This window comes from Chiloscyllium plagiosum, chromosome 51, assembly GCF_004010195.1.
Source record: "Chiloscyllium plagiosum isolate BGI_BamShark_2017 chromosome 51, ASM401019v2, whole genome shotgun sequence".
NCBI lineage: Eukaryota > Metazoa > Chordata > Chondrichthyes > Orectolobiformes > Hemiscylliidae > Chiloscyllium > Chiloscyllium plagiosum.
The window spans coordinates 1377085-1403268 of record NC_057760.1 but is presented as its reverse complement, the minus strand read 5'-3'; the positions used below and the strand labels follow the sequence as shown (position 1 = coordinate 1403268).

Sequence of the window (26184 nt, the reverse complement as noted above, 5' to 3'; positions counted from 1 at the left end):
AATAAGCACTATTGCAGTCAGGCGGCAGTGTGGGGAGAAGAAAAAACAACAGCGGAGAAAAAGCTGCTCTTGAATCTGCTGGCACGTATGTTTTTCTATTTTCTGCTCAACAGAAGGAGCTTGGAAGAGATTGTAACCAGGGTGGGAGGGGTCTTCGATGATGCTGGCTGCCTTCCCGAGGCACTGAGAAGTGGAGACGGAGTCAGTGGATGGAAGGTTGGCTTGCGTGCGTGATGGACTGGGCAGCTGCCATACCAAGAGCGAGAAAATGGGAAGCATCTTCATGGACGGACAATGACTACACTTTACTGAATTCGAAGTGCCCACAAGTCGCTGGAGGAATACACATTCCTCATTCCTTGCTGCCTTTCAAATGCAGCCGCTGGGGTCTTTTTTTTTTGGTAGGGTGGGGTGCGTAACTGGCATCAGAGCCACTGCAGGCAGGTTAACCATCTTTGCCAGGAACGCCCCTCCCTCCACCCGCCTGACCTCTCAACCAAGGGGCAAGAGACCACCCGACACCAACCAGCTCAACAGCAGGTCAGCGGGGACGGGCGCAAGGACCTACCTGAGGCTGGTAGCCGACCGTGCCCAGGCACCGGTGATCGACGAAGGTGAAGACGCCGTTGGGGTTGTGCCTGGAGAGGAACTCAACAGGCACGGTGTTACCCTTCATGTCCAGACAGCTGGGAGAACTTGTGACCTTACCGAAACGACAGGAGGTAGAGGTTTCCAAAAAAAAACAATGATTAGACGTGCTCGGGATGCGCACTGCCCATCACTTCATGAACGAGTGTCAGAAGGTCAACAAACATGGAATCCAACATGCACACATTCCCTTCGCCCCCCCTGCCTCCCCACATCAGTGATGCGGTACTGAGGGACAGCTTGCACTGAGCTCTCGCCATATCCCGGGATCCAATATTGATCCCCAAACCTACATCTCCAAGTACAGTGCAGTTTTTATTACAAATTCATTTACATGGTGAGGGTGCGGCTGGCTAAGCCAGCATTTATTGCCCCATCCCTAATTGACCAGAGGTCAGTCAAGAGTCAACCACGTTACTGGGGGTCTGGAGTCACGTGTAGGCCAGACCAGGTAAGGATGGCAGTTTCCTTCCTTGAAAAGGACATTAGTGAACCAGATGGGATGTTCCAACAATGAATTAATGGTCATTAGACTCTTCACTCCAGATTTTTAATGAATTCAAAATTCCACCATTTTTCCGTGGCGGGAAACCAACCCAGGTCCCCAGAACATTCCCTGGGTTTCCAGATTAACAGTCCAGTGATAATCCCACTAGGCCATCACCTTCACCCACACAGTACCCACCCCCCCCACCAAGTTCCTGGGATCTTGCTGCACGTCAAATGGCTGATGGGCATTTCAAAAGCACTTCCCCACACTCTCCCCTCATCCCTTCATTCCTTGCAAGATTAAGAATTTATCAATCTCAGCCTTGAAGACATTTAATGTGCCGGTCTCCTCTGCGCTCCGTGGCAGTTGGAGCACCCGATGGGAACAGGAGATGCTACTGAATTGAGTGTGAACGTTACTTTGCCATGAAACATCCATGACGTTGGATCCCAATCCTCATCACAGAGGCCAATCATCCAGTCACAGGGCTGGGCCCATTGAAATTCTCCCAGAGTAATTTCACAGCAGATAATCTAAGCTCTGACAAGGTCACCCTCCCTCCCCTTAACAATGCCACATCCACTTCAACGCGTAGCACTGATCATTCAAACACCACCACCACTCCCGCAAATGGGATTAGATTAATTTAGGACATCAGTTCAGCATGGACGAGTTGGACCAAAGGGTCTATGACCATGCTCTAGAACAACTCTGAGAAAGTGAGGACTGGAGACTAGAGTCAAAAAGGTGTGGTGCTGGAAACGCACAGCCTGTCAGGCAAGCACACCCCCACATTCATGATGAAGAGCCTACGCTTGAAACGTCGACTCTCCTGCTCCTCAGATGCTGCCTGACTGGCCATGCTTTTCCAGCACCGCACTTTTTGTCGAAGACTGTAGCGTTGGCAGGCATTGCCCTCAGCCACTTTCAACACGAGTCCAAGGCAGGCTCTGGTCTTACCTGCAGACGTCCGATAGCCACCAGGCAAAACTTGTTCCCTTGACCGTCTGGTTCATCGTCAGGGAGCGTCACACCTGAGAAACAACGACAACAGCCACGGTTCAAGATCCGCTTTCTCTACCCATTCCCCTGCGACCTGCTCCCCACAAACCACCGGCAGCCCCCACCTCACTCTCCCGTAACCTGCAGCCTCGGCGCCAAATCGAACATCCACACAAACCGGGCGCAAACTCACCTGCGGGAGGCCAGGCTTTTATGTAACCTGTGCAGTGCACGACCACATACTGAGTCTCTCCTTCTTTGACTGGACCTAGTCCGTTTCTGGGAACAGGATGAAAGACAGGAGTGTGAGGAAATGAGGATGGTAGGAAATATCCCACAAAAAAAAACTGCTTCGGGCCGGAACGTCAACACCTCTATGCCAAGGATATATCTGGCGATTTCCCTTCCACAGAAGGGCTCAAGCCTCTCAAATCCTTTAGGGTGACGGGGGAGATGATCAAAACGTCCTTACAGGAGGCGAGCATCACTGGCTGGGCCAGTTTTTGCTGCCATTCCCGTAATCGCCCCTCCAGGTGGTACCAGCAAGCCACCTGCTGTAGGGACATCTAGAATAAGTTTAGGGAGAGTGCTCCAGAATTTTGGCCCCAGTGACACTGAAGGAACTTCTCCGTACACTTCTAAGTCAGGATGGCGGAGGGGCTCAGAGGGGAGATCACAGTGGAACGGCATGCCCTGGTATCTACACCCTTGCCCTTTTACGGCATTGGAAGTCATGGGTTTGGGATGTCTGAAAGGACCCCTTGCGAGTTGCCACAGTGCGTCTTGTGGATGGTACACACTGCTGCTGATTGAGCACCGGTGATGGCAGGAGCAGATGTTAAAAGGTGGCAGATGGGATGTTGTTCAAGTGGGTTGTCTTTCTTACGAACTCAAGTCACTTTTAACAAGGGGATAAAAGACGCAAAGCACCAAGGTTTATGTCGAGTGGAAGTACTAACAATAAAACGTGGAAAACTGGCTAGCAAAACCCCCAAACCTGACAGTGCCTACCCTTAAAAGATGGGGCTGGAAATGTTTATTAGAATCACAAATTCTATAGGTTCCTGTGAATTACAAAACTACAAATAAGGCAACTTGGCTAAAGAAAGGAGGGAGACAGCAAGCAGGAAATTCTAGGTCAGTTGGTTTAAAGTGTGGAAAGTTGCTGGAATCCATTTTTAAGGAAACACTAGCTAGGATACTTAGATGGTCACAAGATATCCAGGCAGACTCCAACGTGGTTTAGTGAAAAGGAAAATATATTGTTTGATCAATCAGGGTTCTTTTGAAGATTGGGAGAAAGTGAGAACTGCAGATGCTGGAAATCAGAGTCGAGTGTGGGATGCTAGAAAAGCATAGCAGGCCAGGCAGCAACTGAGGAGCAGGAGAATCGACGTTTTGGGCCAGAACACTTAGTCAGGATCGGATGATGAAGGGCTTCTGCCCGAAACGTCGATTCTTCTGCTCCTCGGATGCTGCCTGGCCTGCTGTGCTTTTCCAGCGTCCCACACTCTTGCTACTTTTGAACATTGAACTAGCTGAGTAGATAAAGGGGCAATCAGTAGATGGCGTATATTAGGGTTCACAAAAGGTATTTAATGAGGCACCATGTAAAAAGATTACTGCTCAAGCCGAGACTTTGTGGTGCTGGGCCTGATGTACTACAGCAGACAGAGGACTGGCTAACAAAGGTGGATACAAGTGGGCCGTTTCCACGATTGTAAGCCTAGCTGGTAGGAATGCCACAGGATCGAGTGCTGGGACTCGTAGCAATTTAGGCCTTGTAATCATGCCCATAATCACATCAGACATAATCTAGCTCAACAGCAGAACAGGTATGATGGGTCAAGAGGCCTCCTCCGTCTCCTGTGCTTCTTGATTCTCAGAGGTTCTGCTCAACGCATCTTTACTCTGAGTTTGGCCAGACTTTGGGGAACTGAACAATTCTGCACAAGACTAATTAAATCATTCCAATCAGGAATTGGGAAGCAATCTGGAAAGCGCGAGGAGGATGGGGAACTCCCTCCCACCCATGGGAGGTGAGGCATTGAAAAGCGGGGAGCTGGATAAACACGAGGGAGAAAGGAACAGAAGGATATGGTGATGGGGTGAGATGAAGTGGGGGGTAAAAGGGGCAGGAGGATTGCACGGCGTAGAAGCACGGGCACGGAGCACAGGGGGCCAAATCTGCCGGATCACCTGTATCTGTTCCTCAGGAAGCTGAGTCTGCTCATGGATGCCGGATCCTCTGTCGCATTCCCACACCTTGGAAACAGCAAATTGTTAGAATTCAAACTCGGGAGGCACCTGGAAAAGTTGCCAGAAAAGCTCAATTCTACTTGCTCATCAGCTCTCTCAATCTTTCCCCAACCAGAACTGTAGAATCGCAATATATTGCCTTCCACAACCTCAAGACTCCTCAAATCACTTTAAGGGCCTGTGGCGGAACGATGGCTTTAAGGGGTGTATTTTGTTCTGGGTTGTGTTTTGAAGAGAGGTTTTAAGGCAGAGATGCTGAGCTGTCTACTCAGAGCCAGTAGAGTAAACAGTTTGAAAGGCCTTGGAGTTTTTTTTAGGAAGCTGGAACAATAGAAGCAGCCTGAATGGGTGGGACAAGCTCCCACAGAACCAGAGTTTTTAGTTTTTCAGCCGTAGATATTACTGGGTCTCGAAACTGGGCGGAAGCTACAGTACATCTCTCCATTACTCAATTTTCGCTTGATGTTTTTCCTACTGCTGCTAGGATTGCATGCGAGACAATCTTTTTGACTTTAATTTGCCACTTGCCAAGTGTTTATTTGTGAGAATGTTACTACGTTGGAACAGTTAATTAATAGTGGCTACTGTTTAGTAGTTAAATAACCTATTATTTGGTTAAGCTTTCCAAGAGAGTTGTTATTCTAATTTCTCTCTTTTGTTGTATTTTAACTATGGTGTATGAATCAAGTGTGTGTTTACTTCAAGTATTGTAGTTTGACCAATCGAATTGCATTCAGAATGCAACTTATTTTCAAGGTAAGCACATCTTCTGAATATATTTTGGAAGTGGTTTGGACTGGTCCATAACACACCATATAAACGCTTGGTGAAAAAAGATGGCCACTGCTGTAATGGCAGAAACATGGTAGCCAGCCAAATTACGCACAGCAAGCTCCCACTAACAGCCACTTGGGGTCAAAATCAAACAACCCATCAACAGCATTACCAGCGTACAAGTCAAGCCCAAGAAAGTCAGGGTCAAAAATGCCAATTTACTTGTGAAGATACATTACATTCAGAAAGATAAATATTACTTCAGAATATCATTTAGTGGACATATATCCATACCTTTGACTTACATGGAAAAAAAATCCAAAATTGTTCAAAGTTTGCATGTCATAAGCCCACTAGAAAATGTTATCAAAACTCAGTAGTCTTGAAAAAAGGTTCTACATATATCTCCAGAGAAGGGAAATCAGCTAACCATAACTGATCCATAAAGTCACTCCACAGAAGGGAATTCAGCTTGCTATAACTGATCCAGAAGGCCACCCTATAGCCAACAGCCCGTGCGTAAAGAGACTTTGGCTATGGACAAACATTTGAACAATCAAAGAATAACTTTTCTCCTAAAGTTAACTGCTACCTGGTCACCGTACTTTTAAGACGATATTTAGTTTTGTATTTTCTCACCCCTAGACACGGATGTCAGTCAGTTTTTTCAAGAGAAGAGTTTCATATATTCATACAGTTTATACCCTTTGCATGTTTACTTCAGTAAGATGCCATTGTAATGAACTGGTTCTTTATTTGCAAATTTAAAAAAAACTAACTGATTTGTCTCTGGCACGGAGTCGTACCTCCCTTCTCAAATGCAACCCTTATGACGGTCAGTGGAGGAGTGGAATATATAAGGGAATATGCAAACCCCTCGTAACTCAGACATAACATTTGTTATTGACCAGACCAGACCCCCTCAAAATATTCTCACAAAGATAGCCCAGACCTTGATATTTTCTTCTTTTAAAAGGGAAATGTGAAGTGCCTGTTCCCGAAGTGATGTGACTGGTCAAATTGCTCAGAAGTTAAGCAAAACGCAATTTATTTCAGCACCATATTTAAAATACAACCAAAGAAAGAGGAACTTAGAATAACTTAATTATTGGAAAACAACTGAATAATAGATACAGTACCTATTAGGAATTAACTGTTCCAATACAGTAACATTCCATCAACACAGCCCATAGACAAATCTATTCTTCTCAGTTTGACTTTGTGCCAGCAGTAGACAGAATCCCCATCTGTAACTGGGAGGAGCAGTGATAGCTGCGACCTCCAGCTCACAACAGCAACGGCTTAAAGCGGAATCTAAAATTTTAAAAATAATCTCGAGATCCTGGCACCCAGCCAGGCTGCTTCTATTGTTCCAACTTAAAGGAAAAAACCCCAAGGCCTCACAAGCTGTTTACTCTCGCGGTCTTGGTAGACGGCTCGACCTACAACCTCCCCAATAAAAAAAATGAACAAAGTAACCTCTTAAAGCCACAGCATCATCACATACAGCACCTGCATTTCTTGTCAGCCTAGTCACATCCAGCCGTTCCCAAAGCATTCACACAGATCAAGAAATAAGGAGTGACTGGAAGACTACATAGAGTCATAGAGATGTACAGCATGGAAACAGATCCTTCGGTCCAACCCATCCATGATGACCAGATATCCCAACCCAATCGAGTCCCACCTGCCAGCACCCGGCCCATGGGGCGGCACGGTGGTTAGCACTGCTGCCTCACAGCGCCAGAGACCTGGGTTCAATTCCTGACTCAGGCGACTGACTGTGTGGAGTTTGCACATTCTCCCCGAGTCTGCGTGGGTTTCCTCTGGGGGCTCCGGTTTCCTCCCACAGTCCAAGGATGTGCATTGGCCATGCTAAATTGCCCCGTAGTGTTAGGTAAAGGGGTAAATGTAGGGGAATGGGTGGGTTGTGCTTCGGCGGGTCGGTGTGGACTTGTTGGGCCGAAGGGCCTGTTTCCACACTGTAAGTAATCTAATCTAATCTAATCCCTCCAAACCCTTCCTATTCATATACCCATCCAAATGCCTCTTCAATGTTGCAATTGTACCAGCTCCACCACTTCCTCTGGCAGCTCATTCCATACACATACCACCCTCTGGGGGAAAAAGTTGCCCCTTAGGTCTCTTTTATATCTTTCCCTTCTCACCCTAAACCTATGCCCTCTAGTTCTGGACTCCCCAACCCCAGGGGAAAGACTTTGCCCATTTACCCCCTCCATGCCCCTCAATTGTGTAAACCTGTGTAAGGTCACCCCTCAGCCTCCGACGCTCCAGGGAAAACAGCCTCAGTTTGTTCAGCCTCTTCTTATACCTCAAACCCTCCAACCCTGGCAACATCCTTGTAAATCTTTTCTGAACCCTTTCAAGATTCACAACATCACTTGCAACGGCAAGGCAGTGAAACCACGTTATACATTTAGAAGGGGCACTTAGGGGTCAAACACATCGATTTAAATCACCTCACTCTGCAGATGAAAGACCTCCGCGAACCCATGCACATTCTCATCGAGGACTGCTGTCCTTCTTTCTTCACAGTGCCGGTCTTCAGGTCCAAGATCCGACCTAGTCCAAATAGGAAAAGGAATGGAACTTAACGTGATTTGAACCTCACTCTCCCCTCAGGACACAGCTTATCTAAATCTCTGCTACCCCCCCACCACCAACCAGTATCCAAATTCCAATCAATCCCATTCAACCTTTGAGTTGGCTGTCCCCCATTCCACAATTCTAATCCTCATTTTCAAATCCCTCCATTCACCCCCCTCCAAATCCCCCTCGGTACCATCACCCCATTATGTCCTGCAGTCCTCACCGCCATCTCCTCCAATCACAGTTCAACCCACGGAGAGGGGTGGGGGGTCAATGCTGGACCAACATTTGGTCATGGTAACTGACCACTCCGTATAAATCGCAGACTCTCTACAGTTTGGAAAGCAGGCCATTCAGCCCATCAAGTCCACATGAACCCTCCAAAGAGCCAGACCCCCTCCCCCCACCCTTATCCCTGTAATCCTGCTTTTCCCATAGCCAATCCACCCTGACCTGCACATCCCTGGGCACTACGGGACAATTTAGCATGGCCAATCCACCTTAACCTACACATCCCTGGGCACTACGGGACAATTTAGCATGGCCAATCCACCTGACCTGCACATCCCTGGGCACTACAGGACAATTTACCATGGCCAATCCTGACCCGCACACCTTTGGACTGTGGAAGGAAACCGGAGCACCCGGAGGAAACCCACGCAGACACGGGGGTTAATGGGCAAACTCCAAACAGATAGTCAACCGTACCAATGTCCGTGGCGCTGAGAGACAACAGTGCTAACCACTGCTGTCGATGCTGACAAACCCCACCCAAATTCAAACCCAAGCAGCCTCCTTTACCTGTCATGGCGTTCTCAGAGGTGGAGAGCTGCTCCCGCAGCTTGTCCACGTCATCCGGATGGACCTGGTCATACAGGGTGCTGCCGAACCACTCGGACTGCGGCTGGTTGAGGACTGGAGTGACAGAGTCAGACACGTAGATTATTTTGCCCGTCTCGCAGGCCACCACAAAGAGGAAGCCGTCCGCTGCTTCCAGGATCAAGTGCTTCAGCTCCTTGGGTCACGAGAAACAAAATACCATCAACTTCACTGGCCTCCACAACATCCCTCCCCACTACCTCGTGGATTCAACTCCCACTCCAGGCGATACGGACGAGAGCAGCACTGCTGCTGTTTGTAAGCTTACCTGGCCTGGTGTCAGCCAGGGCTCTGGGTGGCGCGCTCACCTCTCAGTCAACACCTAGCCCAGAAAACAATATCAAAGCAGACAACTCGCAGGGTCAGCGCCTGGAACGTTAGCACAGAGGGAGCAAAGCCGTTGAAACACTGGTGTCCGAGAGAGCAGTTTGAAGGCTGGAGCGAGTAACTCATCGCCTGACCACCCCCACCCCAAAGCCTGTCCATCGTCAACAAGGCACAAGTCAGGAGTGTAATAGAGCGCTCTGGACTCGCCTGGACGAGTCCGGCTCCAACATTCCAGACCATCCAAAACAACACAACCTGTCTGAAGGGCGTCACATCTACTCACACTTGCAGCTAGCGTGTACCATTTCCACGATAAAAGAGACCATCGAAACCACCTTCTAAAGCTGTAATATCTACCAGCTAAAAGGATGAGTGGAACAAACATGTGGGAATATCAAGTCCCCTCCGAGCCACACCAACCTGACTTGGAAATATATTTGGCCGTCCCTTCAGTGTCACTGGATCACCCATCCTAGTCAGCAAGGCTCGCCTTGCATAGAATACCTGCAGTGTGTAAGCAGTCCATTCAACCCATCGAGTCCACACCGGCCAAGTGCTGGAAAATAGGACTAGATTAGGTTCAGGTATCTGATCAGCATGGACGAGTTGGGCTGAAGACTCTATGACCCTCCGAACAGCATCTCATCCAAACAGCTCTCTATCCTATCCTGGTTAAACCCAAATTTTCTATGGCTAACCCACCTCGCCTGCACATCCCTGGATACTAATGGGCAATTTAGGACGGCCAATCCACTCTGAACTGCACATCTGTGGACAGCGGGTGGAAACCCGCACAGGCACGGGCGAGAGTGTTTGCAAGCTCCACACAGAAAATGGCCCGTGGGTGAAACTGAACCCAGGCCCCTGGCACTGAGAGGCACGACTGAGCCACCATGCCACCCCAAGAAAGATTGCATCGCAGCCTTCTGTTCGACCGAAGCTAATACTCCACATGAACCCAGTGTCAAATTCCAAGCCAGCTGATTGATGCGGCGAGTTTATGGAGTTGCTCGGTCTCTCAGCTCTCATCCAAAAACCCCAAGACCCTGCTATCGATTATGCTCAAACACCTTCACACACATCGCCAGTTTCACGTAAATCATTGCAACAACAACAACAACGTTACGTTTTGTCAGCCCCCAAGCCCCCTCACCTGGTCGGTCAGAAAGGATGGCTTGTACGTTCCGTCAGCCGAGGTGTTGCCCGTGCCCCGCAGTGACTTCATGTGAGACACGGCCATGCGGAGGATGGTCAGCTTGTCCGGCTTGCGGGCCAGGGCGCTGCAGGTCGGCACCATGTCTGACAGCTCCGTGATGTACGCCGTCATCTTGTTCCGGCGACGCCGCTCGATCTCGCTGTGGTTCTCTCTGGGGTGGGGGGGCAGGGGAGGAGGAACAATGAGCTTCCGCCATAAACAAAAGGAAAGGCATGTGCTCACATGGGAAAGCAGACGACCCCATGCTTCCTCGTTGCCTTGGGACACCTCAAAGCGCAGGGCCAAAGAGACTTGGTGACTGCTACAACTGAGACAAGACCGTTTGCACACAGTGCAATCCCAAGCACATCCACACTCAACTTGCATTCCCTTCAGCGGCACCGCCTGAAGGATCCTCACTGAACCCCAGGCAGTGAGGTGAACTTTCCCCGGCCTGGATTTTACTCCTAACGTAGAGTAGCCCCAAGCAACATCTAAAGAGCCATTTCCTTTCCATTTGGTTTCCCCACAGCCACTGACTGGGAATGAGGGACACCGTGCAGCTAAGTTCCAGCACCGTGGAGTCCAATGCAGCTAGAATGGAGTTCAATGCAGCTAAATGTGAGGTGATTCACTTTGGCAAGAATAACAGGAAGGCAGAGGACTCGGACAATGGAAGGATTCTTGGTAGTGTGAATGTGCAGAGGGATCTTGGAGTCCATGTACATAGATCACTGAAAGTTACCACCCAGGTTGATAGTGCTGTTAAGAAGGCATAAGGTTTCATTGGTAGAGGGATTGAGTTCCAGAGCCGCAATATCATGCTGCAACAAAACACTGGTGCGGCCACACTTGAATATTGTGTACATGTTCTGGTCACCCCATTACAGGAAGGATGTGGAAGCATTGGAAAAGGTGCAGAGGAGATTTACCAGGATGTTGCCTGGTTTGGAGAGAAGCTCTTATGAGGAAAGGCTGAGAGACTTGGGTCTGTTCTCATTGGAAAGAAGGCAGCTAAGAGGGGATTTGATAGAGACATATAAGATGGTCAGAGGATTAGATAGAGTAGACAGTGAAAGTCTTTTCCCTAGGATGATGACATCAGCTTGTACAAAGAGGCGTAACTACAAATTGAGGGGTGATCGATTTAAGGCAGATGTCAGTGGCAGGTTCTTCACTCAGAGAGTGGTAAGGGCGTGGAATGCCCTGCCCGCCCGCCAATGTAGGTAACTCAGCCACATTAGGGAGATTTAAACCATCCTTGGATAAGCAAACAGTTAATGGTGGGATAGTGTAGGGGGATGAGCTCAGAATAGCTCACAGGTTGGCGCAACATCAATGGCCAAAGGGCCTGTTCCGCGCTGTACTGTTCAATGTTCTGGGTTCTATGCCCTCTCTCTCAATGCCACAAGGAATGCTTCAAACCAACTGCATGTTTAGAATATTGTTACCTGGCAAATCTCTCTTTGTCATTGGGCCCTTGGTCTTCATCACACCTAGACAGAAAAGATTAAGGGTTAATGCTCCACACACACACTATGGTGGAGATTCACAGAACGCAGTACGATGGAAGTCTGTCCCCCCCGACCAACCAATCCAATCTGCAACCCAATAGTCTCCCTTAACGCATGTTAGGGACATTTGAACATTGTACTCCACCCCCAACATTAGGTACATGTAAATTATTTTACCAATGGGAACTCGGAAGAGCGGGGCTAACGCACAGAATAGGGTGGTGTGGTGAGGGACAGAACGGGCATAATATGAGGGGGATAAAGGGAAAGGAAAGGTACGAGAGGGATGGTACTGGGGAAGGTGGAACAGCAGAGGATGGGGATGGGGATAAATTTCATCACGCTTGACCGCAGCTCCTCAAAGGCTAAAATGAGAAAACAGAGCCACACAAACCTTGGGAATTTGCTGCTGCCCTCCCCGTCATCGTCGTCCTCAAAGTCAAGTCTAGAAAGAGGTGAAGTACAAACAATTGGTAAAAGGAAGATTGCACCCACCACACCAATGCACTGAACAATAGTCTCTGCAAAGAGGACCACGATGTACAACACAAGAACCCCTTGCTAGCATCAATAGGGAAGCTGGAGAGAACAGAGAAGGGTAAGACGAGATTCAGACAGACAAAATTTAAAATCTACAGTCTAACGGCTTGTTGAGCAAAGAATTCCACAGGTCAGCCCACCAGACAGGAAAACCATTTCAACTAACTCTGCCAGGGAGCTAACCTCATTTCCACCTTCAATCTTTCATGGCACCTGTTACAAACTCAACAAGGAACAACCAACCAATCACAAGTTGCACCCCTACGACCTATCTGAATTTTGAAAATATCCAACCCATCTCAGATTTCTCAATAAACATCGAAATTAAGTTTTTTTCCTGTAAAATAAGATGGGCTTCAATGCAAACTTTTGCTGGAGTACACAATGTTTCCAAAGTCTGGCAACACTGTACAACCATTCTTTCACTTGTATACATGAGGTGACTTCAGAACTGTCACCCCCAATCCCCTCGATTAGATTCCAGTCTGTAACTCCCTCCCGGGTATCTGTTATTCTGTATATAACCCACCCCGAACCTCTCGATTAGTTTCCAGTCTGTAACTCCCTCCCGGGTATCTGTTATTCTGTATATAACCCACCCCGAACACCTCGATTAGATTCCAGTCTGTAACACCCTCCCGGGTATCTGTTATTCTGTATATAACCCACCCAGAACACCTCGAATAGATTCCAGTCTGTAACACCCTCCCAGGTATCTGTTTTTCTATATATAACCCACCCCGAACCCCTCGATTAGATTCCAGTCTGTAACTCCCTCCCGAGTATCTGTTATTCGGTATATAACCCACCCAGAACACCTCGATTAGATTCCGGTCTGTAACACCCTCCCAGGTATCTGTTTTTCTGTATATAACCCAGCCCGAACCTCTCGATTAGATTCCAGTCTGTAACTCCCTCCTGGGTATCTGTTATTCTGTATATAACCCACCCCGAACCCCTCGATTAGATTCCAGTCTGTAACTCCCTCCCGGGGATCTGTTATTCTGTATATAACCCACCCCGAACCCCTCGATTAGTTCCGGTCTGTAACACCCTCCCAGGTATCTGTTTTTCTGTATATAACCCAGCCCGAACCTCTCGATTAGATTCCAGTCTGTAACTCCCTCCTGGGTATCTGTTATTCTGTATATAACCCACCCCGAACCCCTCGATTAGATTCCAGTCTGTAACTCTCTCCCGGGTATCTGTTATTCTGTATATAACCCACCCCAAACCCCTCAATGAGATTCCAGTCTGTAACTCACTCTCAGGCATCTGTTATTCTGTACATAAACCCTGCCCCAAACATCTCGATTAGATTCCAATCTGTAACTTATGCCCAGATACCTGTATATATGTGCTCCCGCTCCTAATCTAGTGACACATCTAAACATCCTTACCCTGGATGTCTTTTCGGTGCCCGGGACACTATGCCCCCACTGGACTGTGGCTGCGTCCCTGCTCCAGCTCTCCCAGTCACCGGTACGCCCAGCGGTCCTCCGATGTCGGACGCCATTTCTGCAAGCGATCCATAATTCTATTAGTTTTAAAATCATTATTCAAAAGGACAGAACTAATCGAAAAAAGATAAAATTGGAGAAAGGTCAATTTTGACAGTATTACACAGGAACTTTCAAACTGATTGGGGAAGCTATCCATGGGTAAAGGGATGGTTCAAAGATGGCGGCCTTTAAAAATGAGATCAGAGACAGTATGTTAGTGTGAAGGGCAAGGCTGGTGGTTGTAGAGAATGCTGGATAACTGGAGAAATTAAGGCTCTGAGCTGAAAAATGTGTTGCTGGAAAAGCGCAGCAGGTCAAGCAGCATCCAAGGAGCAGGAGAATCGACGTTTCGGCCATAAGCCCTTCTTCAGGAAGCTTATGCCCGAAACGTCGATTCTCCTGCTCTTTGGATGCTGCTTGACCTGCTGCGCTTTTCCAGCAACACATTTTTCAGCTCTGATCTCCAGCATCTGCAGCCCTCACTTTCTCCAAATTAAGGCTCTGGTCAAGAAAAAGGAGCAGACATATCAAATACAGAAAACGGGGATCAAGTCAATCCCTACATGAGTGTAGGGCATTAGGAGTACAGAGGAACCCCGATTATTCAAGGGCATGGGCGGAGAGTATTTTGTCCGGTTAATCGAAGGCCGAATAACAGTTTAGCCAAGCATCGGGACCTTCTGATCTTGCCGGATAATCCAAAATCCAGATAATTGAGATTCCTCTGTATACTTAAGAGGGAAATCAGGAGGGCAAAATTGGGACATGAGATAGCTTTAGCAAATAGAGTTAAAGAAGAATCCAAAGAGATTCTACAAGTACATTAAGGGCAAAAGAGTAACTAAGGAGAGAATTGGGCCTTTTAAAGATCAACGTGGCCATCTATGTATGGAACCACAGGAGATGGGTGAGCTACTAAACAAATATTTAGTCAGTATTTACCATGGAGAAGGACATGAAAGCAAGCGAGCTTGGGTAAATAAATAGGAATGGCCTGAAAATAATTCATTACAGAAGAGGCGGAGCTGGATATCTTAAAACACAAAAGGTAGATAAATCCCTGGGAACTGATCAGGTATTTCCCAGAACTTTGTGGGAAACTAGACAAGTGATTACTTGGCCCGCTGCTGAGATATTTGTATAACCAAGGGCAATGGGTGAGGTGCCAGAAGACTGGAGGTTGGGCTAATGTGGCACCATTATTTAAAACGATTACGGAAAAGCCAGGGAACTAAAGACCAGTGAGCCTGACATTAGTGGGAAATAACGTGTTGGATGGGATTTGGAGGGACAAGATTTACAGGCATTTGGAAAGGCGAGGACTATTTAAGGACCAACACGGCTTTCTGCGTGGGATATTGTCTCACTAACGTTTCTGAAGAAGTGACAAAGATGATGGATGAAGGCAGAGTGGTGGACATCGCCCGAGAGCTTCAACAAAGCGTTCCACACGGTGGACAGCGCCCATGAACTTCAACAAAAGCATTCAACAAGGTTCCACATGGTGGACTGGTTACGAAGGTTAGATCACATGGGATTCAGGGGAGCTAGCCAACTGGATACAAAATTAGCTTCAAGGTCAGAGACAGAAGGTAGTGGGAGACGGTTGTTGTTCCGACTGGAGGCCTGTAACCAACAGTGTTCCAATGTGGATCGGTGCTGGCTTCACTGCGTTTGGTCATTCGCGTAAATAATTCAGATGGAAACGTCAGATGCGTGGTTAGAAAGCTTTAAGGTGACACCAAACGTTGGTGTGATCAAGATTACAAAGGCATCTTGATCAACTGGGTCAATGGGCTGAGGAGCGGCAGGTGGAGTTTGATGGAGATAAGTGTGAGCTGTTGCATTTTGGTAACACAAATCAGAGCAGGACCTGTGCAATTAATGGTCGGGCTTTGGGGCAGTATTGCTGAACAAAGGGACCTAGAGGTGCAGGTGCTTAGTCCCTTTAAAGAGGAGCCACAGGTTAAGACAGGGTGGTGAGGATGGTATCTGACACACTTGCCTTTCTTAGGCAGAACATTTGAATATAGAGTCAAGACGTTATGTTGCAGTTGTACAGGACACTGGGGAGGTCAATATTTTGGAACAGTTTGTATAATTCTGGTCGCCTTTTATAAGGAGGATGTCGTTAAACTTGAGAGGGTACAGAAATGTTTTGCAAGGATGTTGCAGAGACTGCAGGGTTTGAGATGGGGGGGGGAGAGGAATGAATAAACTGGAGATTTCTTTTTCTCTGTAGTGCCATAAGCTGAGGGGAGACCCTATGGAGGTCTATAAAAGCATGAGGGGCATGGATACGGTGAATAGTTATAGTCTTGTTCCAAGGGTAGCGGAGTGCAAAATTAGAGGGCATAGGTTTACGGTGACAGGGGCAAGATTTAAAAGGGACCCAAGGGATAACTTTTTCCACACAGAGGGTGCTGCGTGTATGGAGCTATCCACCAGAGGAAGTGGAGGCTGGTACAATAACAATATTTAAAAGGCATCTAGATGGGTGGGTATATGAATCGGAAGGGTTTAGAAGGATAGGGGCCAAACGGAACTTGGTCGGATCGGAGTTATGGTCTGTACAGAGGATTAGATTCCCTATAGTGCGGAAACAGGCACTTCGGCCCAATTAGTCCATACCAACCCTCCGAAGAGTAACCCACCCAGACCCATTTCCCCCCCCCCATCTAATGCACCTACCACTATGGGCAATTTAGCATGGCCAATTCACCTGAATTCACATCGTGCGACTGTGGGAGGAAACCGGAACACCCAGAGGAAGCCTACGCGGACACAGAGAGAATGTGCAAACTCCGCACAGACAGTTACCTGAGGCAGGAATTGAACCTGGGACCCTGGTGCTGAGGCAGCAGTGCTAACTACTGAGCCACCCCGAAGGATCGGTTTCCATGCTCTATGTCTGACTCTAAACAGTGGGCAGGAGCAGAGAGTCCTTCAGCAAGCCTGCCTCTCGCTCAAAGTGATCTGTGTATCATCAACAGACTCCCTCTCACGATGTACACTCCCAGGCAGGTATTAAAAAAAAGGGTCAATCAAGGGATACAGAAATACTCTGGGAAGTGTTTTCTGAGCCCATCTCAGACAACCAAAACCAATGTAGGAGACAGTCTGGATTAAGCATTCTCTATAAAGATTAAAAGATTACGATCCCATATGCTCTCCCTTCCTTGATCAAGAAAGCAAGTTAGTGCATGGTACAGCATGTAATCAGGAAAGCTAATGGAATGGTGACCTGGATTTCAAGGGGGGGGGGGGTTAGGGTATAGAAAGGAAAAAGTTCTTATATAACTGTACAAGGTGTTGGTGAGACCACAATTGGACTAGTTTTAAAAAGTATTTCATTGGAGGCAGCTCAGCGAAGGCTCACTAGGATGACCTCTGCTATGGAGGAATGGTCTCATCAGCAAAGGTTAGGCAGGAACTCTACTGTCTGGAGTTTAGACAAATGAGAGGCCATCGCATAGTTACACACAGGCTTCTTCAGGGGTTTGACAGGGTCAATGCTGAGAGGATGGTTCCCGCCATGGGAGAGTCTAGGGCCAGAGCCTCAGAATAAAGGGACACCAATTTGAGATTGAGACTTCTCTCAGAGCGTTGAGTGTCTTTGGAACTCTTTGCCAGAGTGCTACTGGGGAGGCAGAGTCTTTGCGTCGTATATTTAAGGTTGAGAAGGATAGATTTGTGATCAGTCAGGGAATCGAGGGTGACGGGGAAAGTGCAGCTAAATGGTCACAAGGAGTGTCAGATCAGCCATCATACTATGGAATAGTGGGGCAGGCTCAAGAGACCAAACAGCTTGTGCCTGTTGCTATTTCTTATGGTTTTATGGGAATGAGGTCCTGAGCAGGCCAAAGAGGGGTCTGATGGGGAGGCAACAGCCTCGTGGTTAATCTAGAGACCCAGGTAATGTTCTGGGGACCCGGGTTCGCATCCCGCCTCGTCAGATGGTGAAACTTGAATTCAATTTTAAAATCTGGAATTAAGAGTCTAACGACGACAGTGAATCCATTGTTGGAAAAACCCATCTGGTTCACTAATGTCCTTTAGGAAAGGAAACCGCCCTCCTTACCTGGTCTGGCCTACACGTGACTCCAGACCCACAGCAATGTGGCTGATTCTCAACTGCCCCCCAGGCAATTAGGGATGGGGCAATAAATGCTGGCCTGGCCAGCGACGCCCTCATCCCGTGAATAAATTTTTAAAAAATTGTCTCAACAGAGGAGCTGGGAGCACTGCACGTTTGGAGTGAGGATGATTTAAACTAATATGGCGAGAATGGGAACCGGGATGTTAACATTAGAGAAGAGCGCAGCTGGGTGTGGGGGCGGGGAAGATGGGTTCGGAAACTGAACTCCTAAACAAATACTGAGCTACCGGAGCACGTCGGAGGCTTGGGTCATGATACCTCGGGGTACGATTGTCAATTGTCCCCTCACTCAGTTTCACTTGGAAAACTATTTACTTCTAATGCACAATGAAAGCTCAGAAAAACAAAGCATTTTTAAAAAGAACCTTGCTCAGAGTTTTCGTTTCTGATTTTTTTTTAAACAAATCTTTGCCCATCCCTGCTGAAGAATAGTGACTGCTATCCCAGCAGGGACAGTGTAACAAAGGAACTCCTGCCTGGGCACTAGGCCCAGGGCAATGGGCTTTCCAAAGAAATGTTTTTATTAATTGGTGGGACTTGAGGGTCACTGGCTGGCCAACACTGATAGCCCATCCCTAGTTGCCCCTTGAGAAGGTGGTGTCGAGCTGCCATCTTGAATCGCTGCAGTCCACGAGTGGGGTTGACCCACGATGCCAATCGGGAGGGAAGGCCAGGATTTTGACCCAACAAATGTGAAGGGAATGGCGGTACAGTTCCAAGTCAGGGTGGTGAGTGGCTCAGAGGGGAGCTTGTCCTTTTAGATGGAAGTGGTCGTGGGTTTGGAAGGCGCTGCCTGAGGATCTTTGGTGAGTTTCTGCCGTGCATCTTATAGACAGTCTACACTGCTGCGACTGAACACCGTGGTGGAGGGATTGAATGTTTGCAGATGTGGTGCCAATTAAGCCGGTTGCTTTGCCCTGGATGGCGTCAAGCATCTAGGTGTTGTTGGAGCTGCACCCATCTCTGCAAGTGGGGAGTGTTCCATCACACTCCTGACTTGTGGCTAGACTTCGGGGTGTCAGGAGGTGAGTTACTCGCTACAGTATCTCTAGTCTCTGACCTGCTCTTGTAGCCACTGTGTTTAATGTGCTGAGTCCAATTGAGTTTCTGGTCAATGGTAACCCCACAGATGTTGACAATGGGGGAATTCAGTGATGGTAATACCACTGAACGTCAAGGGCTGGTGGTTAGAGTGCCTCTTATTGGTAATGGACATTGTCTGGCATTTATGTGGTGCTAATGTTACTTGCCACTTGTTGGCCCAAGGCTGGATATTGTCCAGATCTTGTTGCATTTGAGCACGGACTGCTTCAGTATCTGAGGAGTTGTGAATGGTGCTGAATACTGTGCAAACATCAGTGAACATCCCCACTTTTGACCTTGTGACAGAGGGAAGGTCATTGATGAAGCAGCTGGAGATTGGTGGGCCTAGGACACTACCCTGAGGGTCTCCTGGACCTGAAAAGACTGAGCCTCCACAACCATCTTCCACTGTGCCAGGGATGACTGACCAGCAGCGTTTACCCCGTTACCCATCAACTCCAGTTTTGCCAGGGCTCCTTGACGCCACATTCAGTCAAATGCAGCCTTGATATCAAGGGCTGTCACTCTCCCCTCCCCTCTGGAATTCAGCCCTTTTGTCCATGTTTGATGGGGTGGCACGGTGGCACAGTGGTTAGCACTGCTGCCTCACAGCGCCAGAGACCCGGGTTCAATTCCCACCTCAGGCGACTGACTGTGTGGAGTTTGCACATTCTCCCTGTGTCTGCGTGGGTTTCCTCCGGGTGCTCCAGTTTCCTCCCACAGTCCAAAGACGTGCAGGTCAGGTGAATTGGCCACACTAAATTGCCCGTAGTGTTAGGTAAGGAGTAAATATAGGGGTATGGGTGGGTTGCGCTTCGGCGGGTCGATGTGGACTTGTTGGGCTGAAGGGCCTGTTTCCACACTGTAAGTAATCTAATCTAATCTAATCTAATCATCTAATCTTGATCCAAGGCTGTAATGAAGGACTGGGAATATAAAGGCAGAAGAATGAAGAAACTACGTTTTAGTTTACTTTTGTGTTCCAAGATGGGGCTGAAGAGTGGTGACTCTATTACAACACTTTCCATGGTATTTTCTAACAAAATACACATGACAATAAATCAAATCACTTGTGTGTTTCCGGATTCTCATTTCTCTAAATTAACTGTTACCGGGCAGTTACAGTCTCTGTCCACTCGACAGCCCTGCAGTGCAGCCGGTTGAAACTTCCCATCGCCATCCTTGGGATACAAACCAAAGCACTGACCACAGGGAACGCTTCGGGCAAGTTATACAACGATGCGGCTCAAGATGCCACCATTCAGCTTCCCCATCCTGTGCCCTTCCTCACCCAACACACCTTCCCCGCCCCGCCGACCCCCCCCCCCTCCTGTATTTCTCAGGTGCTCCATTTTCAAAGTCCCTATTGAAATGAGTCCCCCCCCCCCCCGAAGATTGTAACATCAGAGAACAAATGTTCCTCGTCCCTGTTCAGCGAATTCTCTTCGATCTCTGTCTCTCTAGTGAATGTGCCCTCCTGCCCATACAGGAGGTTGACTCTCGTCCCCATTTACTGACAAGGCATTGGGAATTTGGTATATGGTTATTACTCATGTCAGTTAGTCATAAGCCTGAATGACTCAGGATAATTAAGCAGCAACTAGGAACACTAGTCCAAAAATAAAAGATATGAAATAATCTTTGCTGTTCTGAAACAGGCTGTGGCTAGTACTGGCAAGACCAGCCTATGTGACCCAGCCCTTACCCCTGGGGATTAATTACAGGGAGCAGTTAAGAATCAGTGCTGACTGAAGCTCTGGAGTCAGAGGTCAGACCAGGTAAGGAGGGCAGGTTTCTTTCTCCTTAGTGAACCAGATGGGGTTTCCAAACCATGACCACCATCATCACCACGACTAGCATTTAATTCTGATTTTATTCATTAGGAACAGGAGGGGGGCCATTCAGTTCCTCGAGTCTAGTCTGCCATGCAATGACATCACAGCTAATCTGTGAAATTTAAATTCCACCAGGACCTCTAGTGGGTTTTGAAGCCACACTCCCACAGTATTAGGGAGGGTGGGTTCAGGAATTACCAGTCCACAGACATTCCCACTGTGTCACCACCTCAAGGTGGATACCAGAGGTAGGAAGGCTAGTCAGTTATGACAGACTGAACTGACATGCGACGTATCAGTGATATAGAGCTGTACGACACCAAATCAAACCCTGGTGGTACAACTCGCCCGTACCGAGCAGATATCCTAAAATTAATCTAGTCCTATTTTTCAGCCATATCCCTCCAAACCCTTCCTATCCATGTCCCCATCCAGATGCCTTTTAAATGCTGTCATTGTACCAGCCTCCACCACTTCCTCTGGCAGCTCATTCCATACACGTCCCACCCTGTGTAAAAAAAAAGTTGCCCCTTAGGTCTCTTTTACATCTTTCCCCTCTCACCCTAAACCTATGCCCCTCAGGTTTTCTCCAGGGTAGAGGAGTCCAATTCACCCAATCCATGACCTTGGTGATGTTATAAAACCTCAATTAAAAAAGGTCACCCCTCAGCCCAGAGGGGAGGAGGAGGAGGACAGGGCCAACGCAAGCAGCAGAAGACGGCCATTCAGCCCACTGAGTCTGCCCCGCCATTCAATGAGATCATGGCTGGTCTGGTCATCAATCCCATTTTCCTGTCTTTTCCTTCCATCACCCTTCATGATTAAAACTATCGACCTCCAGCTTGAAAAATATGTAACAACTCTGTCTCTGTCACTAGAATGCATTCCATAAATCCAAATCCCAAGGAGAAAGAAATTGCTCTTGACCTCTGGCTCAACTGGGAGAGATTATGCATAGTTCTGTGCTCCAACTACTTCAGCTTAAATTCTCCTGCCCTCCAAAGTCCACACATAGTCATGGCTTCTGGAACCAGCCAATCCCGTGTTCACATGCCGATTGGTATGCACAAACCCTCCGCGTCCGTGCAGCTTAGGGAACACTGCTCTCCCGTGACTAGTGCTAAGCCCATCACGCCTTGTATTAAACTAGGCAGAAGTGGGTACTGCAGATTAGAGTGGGTGCTGGAAAGGCACAGCAGGTCAGGCAGCATCCGAGGAGCAGGGAAAAAAAAGACAAATCAACGTTTCGGGCAAAAGCCCCTCATCAGGAACCACCGAAATGGCGGGTGCTGCCTGATCTACGGTGCTTTTCCAGCACCACTTTAATCTTGACTCCATGGAATTAGTCAATCTGCATTTAAGCCTGGCTTCGAAGTTTACTGATGATACAAGACTCAAAAGGCAATGAACAAGAAACAGCGACAGACTCTCAGGGCAATACAGGCAGAACGAGCACAGGCAAGCTAATCGAAATGGTGCAGCTTTAAAAGGAGAATGCAGGGGACGGAGCATGCTATAGAGACAGAAGATGCACGTGCACAAATCTTTGAACCTGGGTCATTGGGCCCGGATGTTTAGGATGCCAATGCCTGACAATGACCCTGGAGGTAGATTTATCAGAACAGAGCCAGGGTTAAGAGACATTGGTTCAAGTGGAGTCTGGTAAAGATTAAGGGGAAAATGGAGTTAAGGCATTCAGTCATGAGGGGGTTCGGACTGAGGGGAAGGAGGGAAGAAATTGCTCCCACCAGCAGCAAGGTCAGTCACTAGATGTACACAAACTCATCACAAGGAGTGGGCGAGGGGCGAAAGGTGCAATTTATTTTGACACAGTGAGCAATGAGGTAGGAAATGAAATGTTTACCTTCGCAGCAAAGGGCATGGAATATAAAGGTAGGCAGACTGTGCTGAAACTATACAAGGCACGAGTCAGACGATCACTAAAATACTGTGAACAGCTGTGGGCCCCTTATCTGGATGGACTGGCATCAGAGATATTCCAGAAAAGATTCGTTTGGCAGATCCCACGTATGGACGGAACATCTTATCAGGAGCCTTTGAGTAGGTAGGGCCTGAACTCATTGGAGTTGAGAAGGAAAGGAGATCTCATTGAAACATTGAAGATTCTTTGGGGATTTGACAGAGAAGTTTCCTCACGGTGAGCAAAGGAAGGCCTAATCCAAGAATAAGGGGTTGCCAATTATATTCCCTACAGTGTAGAAACAGGCCCTTCGGCCCAACAAGTCCAACCGACCCTCCAAAGAGTAACCCACCCAGACCCATCTCCCGCTGACTAATGCGCCTCATACTATGGGCAATCTATAATGCCAATTCTCCTGACATGCACATCTTTGGATTGTGGGAGGAAACCCACACAGACACAGGGAGAATGTGCAAACTCCACACACACACAGTCGCCAGAGGCTGGAACAATTTCGAAGCGACAGGAACCTCGAGGGGAGGCCCAGTGCAGGCTAGAGGCTAGAGACTAGGTGCCAGCGTGGAATGGGTCAGGAGACCATTTCTTCCTGGACATCTATTGGCACAACGCTGCACATTTCATTTCTGTTTTCTAAGATGTTGTAACTAAAGAAACTGTACTTAGGTACAAAGGTACCGAAGATGACATGGTAAGGTGACAAATGCAATGACGGCATTTATTTTGAGAGGATCTGAATATCAAAGCAGGAACCTACTTCGGAGACTCTGGTCAGACCACACGTGTGTAGTTCCAGAAGCCATATGTCAGGAAGGACATACTGGCCTTGGAGCATGTCCAGAGGAGGTTCATGAGAATGGTCCCAAGAGTTAACACAGCTTAACATTTGAGGACTCTGGGTCTATATTCCATGAGTGTAGAAGGCGGAGGGCTATTTAACTGAAACATATAGAATGGCCTGGACAGAGTGGATATTGGGAAGGTATTCCATTGTTAGGAGAGACTAGGAATGGAGGGCACAGCCTTACAGTGAAGGGAAGACCTTTTAGAATGGAAATAAGGAGAAACTTCAGCTAGAGAAGAGTGAAACCATGGAATTCATTACCACTGCAGGCTGGGGAGGTCAGATCATTGAGTATATTTGAGACTGAGATAGATATGTTTGTGAGTATTTAGGAGATGAAGAGTTACAGGGAGAAAGCAGGAGAAGGGTTGAGAAACTTACTGGCCGTGATTGAATGGCAGGAGACAAAACACTGCAGAATCCAAAGTATGACAGGCAGGAGGCTGGAAGAACACAGCAAGCCAGGCAGCATCAGGAGCTGGGGAAGTCGACATCCTGAAAGAGGATTTCTGGATCAGTGGTGCCGGAAGAGCACAGCAGTTCAGGCAGCATCCGAGGAGCTTCAAAATCGACGTTTCGGGCAAAAGCCCTTCATCAAAGTCAACATCGTGATGAAGGGCTTTTGCCCGAAACGTCGATTTTGATGCTCCTCGGATGCTGCCTGAACTGCTGTGCTCTTCCAGCACCACTGATCCAGAAATCTGGTTTCAAGCATCTGCAGTCATTGTTCTTACCATCCTGAAAGAGGATGACACCCAAAACATTGACTTCTCCATCTTCTGACTAACTTATGGTTGCCTGCCTGCCTGTCTGTCTTATGGTTGACAGTAGATGTGACAACAAAGCAATTCAATTCACAGGCACAGGGGCCAAGTCCTGGATTCCCAGATCAGAAATAGCTGGAGTCTTGACAGCCATGGCTGGGGGGAAGGGGGGGGGGGCACACTTGGTTAGCACTGCGGCCTCACGGCACCAGGGACCCACATTCCATTCCCGCCTCAGGGCAACTGTGTGTGGAGTTTACACATTTTCACAGTGTCTGCATGGGTTTCCTCCCACAATCCAAAGATGTGCAGGTTAGGGTGGATCGGTCATGTTAAATTGTCCCATAGTGCCCAGGGATGTGCAGGTTAGGGTGGATTGGACATGCTAAATTGTCCCGTAGTGCCCAGGGATGTGCAGGTTAGGGTGGATTGGCCATGCTAAATTGTCCCGTAGTGCCCAGGGATGTGCAGGTTAGGGTGAATTGGCCATGCTAAATTGTCCCATAGTGCCCAGGGATGTACAGGTTAGGATGGATTGGCCAGGCTAAATTGTCCCGTAGTGCCCAGGGATGTGCAGGTCAGGGGTAAGTGTAGAGCGACGGGCGTTGGGTTTGGACGGGCCTCTCTTCGGAGGGTCGGCGCGGACCGGTCGGGCTGAACGGCCCGATTCCACGCTGTAGTGATTCTACGCGTGGGGGGATACAAACCACCCATCAGAAATACCCACATGGACATCGACAACAGACAACAGCGCGCGCCGGCGTCAACAAGTCAGACCATAAAGACACACAGCAGCCCAGGGGGACCCACAGCGACTCCTGCAGGGTGGGAGGAGGCAACTGCAGCGTGACATGTTGACATTGAAAATCCTCATTGCATCGGGGGGCCACAGCGCCTCCTGCAGGGTGGGAGGAGGCAACTGCAGCGTGACATGTTGACATTGAAAATCCTCATTGCATCAGGTGGCCGGGGGGGGGGGCAACCAGAAAATATTGGCAAGTTACAGTAAACGGGATTGGATTTTAACAAAAAAAAAGAAACCGAAGGGGGTGCGGAAACGGGAGTAAAAGTTAAAACAGGACAGAAAGTGCAGAAAGTGAACAAATCTCTCAAAAATAAAAAGGGGGTTCGACATCTCTCGCCGCAGCGTGAACACGGCACCGTCCGCAACGCAACGCCGAGGCCACACTCTCCAGGCGCGCCCCCGGGGCAATAAATCAAGAGTCGGAAAGCCAGCGCGGCCTAGCCGCCCAGCCCGAAGCCTGGGCCTCGATTTTCGGGGCGGCCGGCCCGCCGGACCTCACCTGGGGTGACAGGCGGCGATCACGCGCTTCGCTCTCCCACGCCCCGGGGGCGAACATCCGAAGCCCGAGGACGACTCTCCTCCCCCCCACCCACCCACCCCCGACAGCAATAGAAGTCGAGAAGGTAATTGTTTTTTAAAAGCGGTCCCCGAGGAAGCGCCGCTACCCTCCACAAGATGGCGGCTCTCAACTTCTTCTTCCTCCCCGCCCCCTCACGGTGCAACCCGACTCGCTCTCTTCGCCCGCCTTTTTTAACCCTCGCAACCAAACTTGCTGCCCGCCACACCATATTTGGAGGGGTAGGCGTGACTGCCGCTCGATGGACGTCCCTCCTGTCCATTCAGGAGAGGGGCCCCGCCCCATCCGCGTACCTTTCCTCCAATCAGAGACGGGGTGCCCGTGACCACGCCCCGCCCCCCCCGCGGCGAAATTCACGACCTGTTTACGTACGGCGAGGGGCGTGTTCTACTCGTGACGGACTGTTCATTTAGCCAATGGCGATAGAGGGACCGCCCA

General features: G+C 48.6%; 1 protein-coding gene across 1 annotated transcript in view; it reads right to left on the bottom strand.

Moving 5' to 3' along the window:
• The window catches only part of LOC122544709 (aryl hydrocarbon receptor nuclear translocator-like), a 43196-nt gene extending 17253 nt beyond the window's left edge, over positions 1 to 25943 (bottom strand). The window contains exons 1-11 of the mRNA XM_043683994.1: positions 25669 to 25943; positions 13639 to 13756; positions 12093 to 12143; positions 11636 to 11680; positions 10143 to 10356; positions 8585 to 8798; positions 7654 to 7756; positions 4340 to 4405; positions 2334 to 2419; positions 2099 to 2172; positions 569 to 703 (exon numbers count right to left, since the gene is read on the bottom strand). Coding sequence (XP_043539929.1) covers positions 569 to 703; positions 2099 to 2172; positions 2334 to 2419; positions 4340 to 4405; positions 7654 to 7756; positions 8585 to 8798; positions 10143 to 10356; positions 11636 to 11680; positions 12093 to 12143; positions 13639 to 13754 — 1104 coding nt within the window. The 5' untranslated portion in view covers positions 13755 to 13756; positions 25669 to 25943. The remainder of the gene's footprint in view (positions 1 to 568; positions 704 to 2098; positions 2173 to 2333; positions 2420 to 4339; positions 4406 to 7653; positions 7757 to 8584; positions 8799 to 10142; positions 10357 to 11635; positions 11681 to 12092; positions 12144 to 13638; positions 13757 to 25668) is intronic.
• Positions 25944 to 26184: the final 241 nt, after the last annotated feature.